A 6,000-nucleotide genomic window follows, 5' to 3' on the forward strand; every position below is an offset into this window, starting at 1 on the left:
TCCTTAACAAGTATCTTCCACAAGCTGGATAAATAAACAGGTTAATAGTCAAATTAATTTAGGATGGATTGTTCTCCTAATTCATTTTCAAAAGATTTTATTAATTAAATTAGTCTATCAAAGATTATAAATTAACTACGAGTGTTCGTTTTGTCACTCCATTATCAGTTTTCTCAATAATTGATTATGTAAAATGTTAAACTAATAGTATATATAATACCTAACATATCTAATTTAAAGTTAACCAAATACACTTAGTTTATATTAGAGTTAAAGTTTATATAATCAGAAAAAGAGGCTAAGTTGATAAATTTACATAAATATATCTGATCAACATGTAATTACTAATTAAACATGCTAATTAACGTTCCATATCATCAATGTTAACAAAAACTTTGAATGAAATGAGAAAAACAAACGTAATTAATTTATAAGCATTGAAAAACTAAGTTAATTGATAAAATCTTTAGATATTTCAGAATGAATTTGCTTAGTATCTAAATCACATAAACCAGGCATAACTTAGAAAGCTGCATCCTGCAGCTATTTTCTCCTTTGAAAAGCAGGGTATTACTATTTGGGGTTTGGAAATCTTACACAATTTTCTGATGAAGTCAATGGTAACATTCATAGTGTTATTCCTTCTTGTTTGTCACACAACTCCATCAGTTTCTGAGCTCTCATCCGATGGAAGATTCCTCGGCCTAAGCGATCGGAGGAGTCTGAGATCGAATCCGTTGCGGCCAGCAACTCCTCATCGAACTCCAACAACAATTTGGATGAAATCCCCTCCTCCTCCTCTTCTGCAGCCAACTTCACCCAATCCTCCTCCCCTCGCCATTTTAACAAGTTGGAAACTCAAAGTGTAGTGAAGTTAATTTCATATGAAGTTGACAGCTGAGAGTTTTGATTAAATTATTATTTAATGACTATCAGCTATCAATTTCACATTAAATTAACTGCTCGATTTTCACCTTTTAACGATAAATTCAATTTCCATCTATCTCATTAGTTTCTTTTCTGTCATCTTAGGGCCACACTTACAAATTAATAAAATCCATGAGAATGTATGTGAAGTGTTATGCTATAAAGGATGTTGTATTCTATGTGACTGTATATTTGCTGTTGTTGCATACTTTTCATTTGGTGATCTTACTATAACAGCCCATCTTCATGAGCATGTAGAGAGTACAGAATTATAGTTTTCTTTTCGTTTTCCATAAAATTTTCAACCCGACCAATAAAAAATTAATCCATTACTGTATTTACAAGATAAGATTCGAATTTGCTGCACTTATTCAGATAGAGTAGTAAGCTAACTATTAGATGGACATTGGTTACAAAATTATAGTTATTGAATTGAATCAGAAAAAAAAATCAAAGAGAAGAATTTCAAAAGATAGCTCATACTCAATTATTTTAATAAGTGATTAAAAATAAAAATAGAAAAATAAAAATACAAACCAAATACACTTGTTTTCATTTTTAAAAAATAATTTTTATTTTCAATTTTTTACATTTTAAAGAATGCAATTGGTTTATGGAAAAAAGATTTGTTTCTAAATATAAAAAATAATAAAAATATGTTAGTTTATTTTCAATATTTTAAATCATAAAACTATATTTTTATTAAATATGCAACTTTAGTTATTTTTTATTAAATTAACAATTAATTTTTATATGGTATCAATATGAAATAAATTACTATCTTATTATATTATTTTAGAAAAAATTGGTATCTCGTGTATAGAGTTGGTTTTATATTTCCTATGACATTATATAACAATAAAAAACATCAATTAAAACAAAAAAATCGCAACTAAAATTAGTTTTACACTAAACGACTCAATTAATTAATATAAAAAATTTATTGATATAAACAATTTTTTTACAAATAATTTATTAATAAAACAATAAATAAATGAATAAATATTAAAGTTAAAAGAATTTTAAAACCAAAAGCCAACATTTTTTTTGTCAATATTTTTAAGTTTTTATGTATTTTTAATTTTTATTATCTATACTTTTATAATTAATTGCCAATTTAAAAAATTATTTTTATAACCAAATAATTTCTTTAAATAAAAAAATAAAGATAAAAATAAAAGAATTTAATAAATACATATTAATTCGAAGAGTACGTACTCAACACTAAATAAAATAAAAAATTCAACAAATACTAAGCGGAAAATAAAAAATCAAAATCACCATATTTTATTAAAGAACGTTTATTCTAAAATAAAAAACACCATATTTTGATTTAAGAACGTTTTCAAATATTAAAACTGAAAGAACTGAAACATGATAATGTTTTCACTTTGTTTTTTTTTTATTTTTTTTCTAAAAACATTTTTAAAATGTTTAATCAATCATGTTTTTATATGCCTTATTTTCATTTTCATCGAAAATAAAAATGGAAACACCCAAGCCAACGGACCCTTAATAATTTAGTTATAAATTGTGTTTAAAGATAAAAAAAAAAGAGTTACTTGCAAATTAAGCTACAAACTCTATAATATATATAACATCAAATCCTATAGATATAGTTATGATTAATCAATAGTATATATATATATATATAAGAAGAGTTCACAGCAACTATCTGTTAAAATTTAACAAAAACATATACCTTCCATGGTGATATACGTTGAGTTATATTTCCCGCATCTATATCACAACCACTCATTTAAACTTGTTAAGATCTATTGATGTTGATTCGGTTCCATTGGCTTCAATCTGAACTCAGCAACTGCATATGCAAGTCACTTTTGAGGGCTAAGCAGTTACATGCTTTGCTTTTAAGGACCCATCTCTTAGAGGATCCCTTTTATGCAACTAAACTTGTTAGGCTCTATGCTGCCAACAATGACATTCACTCTGCATACCAAGTGTTTGATGAAAGTTCTACAAGAAGTGTCTACCTTTGGAACTCCATCATTCGTGCTTATGCTCAGTCCAGTAGATTTGACAGTGCAATCTCCTTGTTTAGAACTATGTTTGGAGCTGATATAAGCCCTGACAATTACACTTATGCTTGCGTTATTCGCGCGTGCTGCGACAACTTTGATTTTGGCATGCTGAGACTTGTTCATGGAGCTGCTGTGGCTTCTGGGTTTGGAATGGACCCTATTTGCTGCAGTGCTCTTGTGGCAGCATATTCAAAGCTTGGTTTTGTTAATGATGCACATAGAGTGTTCAATGGCATCGCTGCACCCGATTTGGTTTTGTGGAATTCACTGATTTCTGGTTATGTGTGCTCTGGCTCTTGGGAGATAGGGATGCGTATGTTTAACTGGATGCGACATGTTGGGGGGAAGCCAGATGGATTTACACTTGCTGGATTACTTGGTGGGATCACAGATTCTAGCATGATGAGTATCGGCCAAGGATTACATGGTTTAAGCTTAAAGAGTGGGCTAGATTCTGACTCCCATGTAGGTAGTTTACTGGTGAGTATGTACTCAAGATGCAAGTGCATGGCTTCAGCATATAGCGTCTTTTTCAGTATTTTCCAGCCTGATTTGGTCACCTGGTCTGCTCTTATTGCTGGCTATTCGATGTCCGGGGAGTATGAGAAGGCATTGTTCTATTTCAGGAAATTAAACAAGGGAAACAAGAAGCCTGACTCTGTTTTGATTGCTAGTGCATTGGCTGCTATAGCTCAGGCAGCGAATATAGGACCCGGATATGAGATACATGGTTATGTTATTCGGCATGGATTCGAATCAGATGTCAAGGTCTCTTCAGCTCTTGTAGATATGTATTCAAAGTGTGGCTTCTTGCACTTGGGAACTCGAGTTTTCAGGATAATGCCAGAACGGAATATAGTTTCTTATAATTCCATTATTTCTGGTCTTGGTTTGCATGGATGTGCTTCTGAGTCTTTTAAGATGTTTGATGAGATGTTGGCAAAAGGATTAATGCCTGATGAAGCCACATTTTGCGCTCTCCTTTGTGCTTGTTGTCACGCTGGCCTTGTCAAAGACGGCCGGGAGATTTTCCATCGAATGAAAGATGAATTTCACATCATGGCTATGCCTGAGCACTATGTTTACATGGTTAAGCTTCTTGGCAGTGCTGGCCACTTGGAAGAGGCTTACAAACTCGTTCAGTCCTTATCGGAACCAGTAGACAAGGCCATCCTTGGAGCCCTATTATCATGCTGTAATTCTAGTGGAAATTCCAAGATGGCAGAAAATGTAGCTCAGCAACTTTTTGAAAGTAATCCTGATGATAATGCTTACAGCGTTATGCTTTCTAATATATATGCAGGTGATGGGAGGTGGGACGAGGCGAAGAACTTGAGAGACAGAATAACAGGAGGTCAGAGAAAAATGCCCGGACTGAGCTGGACTGAAGGAAGTTTCTGCTAAAACAAGATAGGGTAAAAATTTGATAGATCCGAAGGTATATTTTTATGTAATAAACAATTCTGTATATTTTTGGCTCCTTGAACATTGTTTTGTTTATGGGGTGTATAAAATTTGGTTAGCAGAATTATTTTTGCTACTGAGATCATTAAGCTCTAATCTTTTAACTTGGTAGAATGTCACTCGAATCTGTGTCAGATAATATGAACATGTTAAGCATAACAGCTTGCATAATAATGACATGGTAACTTGCTTTTCTAGTTTTTTAGATCGAATCAATAGGCAATTTGGAATGTCTCCTGAAGAAAGAGTTCATAACTTGCAACCTCTAATTGATTGTTCCATCTTCAATGTCTGTACAGGCTAGTGTAAAGTCTAGTTTGAGTCGCATTAGTTGAATGATTGATTACTTTCTGATCTAATCTTCGTTCTTATCTCAGCCTTTGGTCAAATGTCTTTCCAAGTCACGGCACTTTGAATGCAATTCAGCATTTGTTCAGATGCATATTCATGTTATAATGCAATTCAGAATTATGCTCTTGGCATAAAGTTATATAAATTGAAATTCAAGCACAATTTCTAACTTCAGTTGCCTAACTCGAGTGCTGCCTGAATATTTTCTCCTGTTATGAACAAACATTGTGAAGTGTCTTTGTGTTCCCGAATGATCCAAAAGGGATGGCCAAGTTGTGTTGTGTCTGCAATCAATAAAAAATTCTGTGGGCCAGGTAAGTTCTAAACCTTAGCAGTAATTCAATAATTTTGTTTATAGCTGCCATAGTTAAGAGAAAATGAATGCTAGGGAGTAATTGATCTTGAAACTGGTTTAGTATGTTTAACAGATTTATGTGAGGAACTTTTATGATACTAAAGAGCTATTAGTAATGTTAGTTACATTTGAATTCTCGACTTTATGCCATGCTGTTATGAAATCACTTATTTCAAAAGTTTAAGCTAATCTGAGGAGGTGCATAAATGGTTCTATATCTATCACATGCATTGATTGCATTGCACTCATTATGATTTAAGACGGATCATGCTTAAAGTTGATACGCGCTGCATGTTCTCTGTTGTTGCATTTGTCTTGAATTGTTTTAATGCTGCTATATATGCAAGTCTACAAATTTGCATACATTTTTTAGGCTCTAGTGATTTACAAAGTTTCTTGGATTCCTTATAGGTAAGTGTAAACATTCTCCAGATTAATTTGAACTTTTACCTCACTTTTTCAACAGAGATTTTGTTAGTAACACAGAAAACTTACAAAGTGCAATATCAAAACTAAATATTTATGGACTGATAGGCATAAAATCAATACCAAATGTGAAGTGGAAGCAAGGAGTACCATTAATAAGGTTTGAGGTACTCAATTTTCCCTTTATAGATTCATTCAATGTGCAAAATTACAAAATTACCAAGGACATAAATGTCAAGAAATTATTGACTTGTGTTTTCTTGGTATTGTTACTTTGAGCTTTATTACTAGAAACTTGATTAATTTGATGATGATTATTTATATTTTCAAAATTCAAATTCAAGATTTTTAGTTAAAAGATCAAGATACTTGTCATGTTATTATATTTTAACTTGCATGAAAATAATAGGAGCAGCGTGGAGATCAAAATATATA

At 31.7% G+C, this 6,000-nt stretch overlaps 1 protein-coding gene across 1 annotated transcript; it reads left to right on the top strand.

The window, feature by feature from the left end:
- Positions 1–2,619: 2,619 nt before the first annotated feature.
- LOC107479046 (putative pentatricopeptide repeat-containing protein At1g64310) lies at positions 2,620–5,189 on the top strand. The gene is made up of 2 exons (XM_016099192.3): positions 2,620–4,407; positions 4,811–5,189. The coding sequence occupies exon 1, from the start codon at positions 2,709–2,711 to the stop codon at positions 4,371–4,373; it is 1,665 nt and encodes a 554-aa protein (XP_015954678.1). The 5' UTR covers positions 2,620–2,708; the 3' UTR covers positions 4,374–4,407; positions 4,811–5,189.
- Positions 5,190–6,000: the final 811 nt, after the last annotated feature.

Source organism: Arachis duranensis, chromosome 3 (genome assembly GCF_000817695.3).
Source record: "Arachis duranensis cultivar V14167 chromosome 3, aradu.V14167.gnm2.J7QH, whole genome shotgun sequence".
NCBI lineage: Eukaryota > Viridiplantae > Streptophyta > Magnoliopsida > Fabales > Fabaceae > Arachis > Arachis duranensis.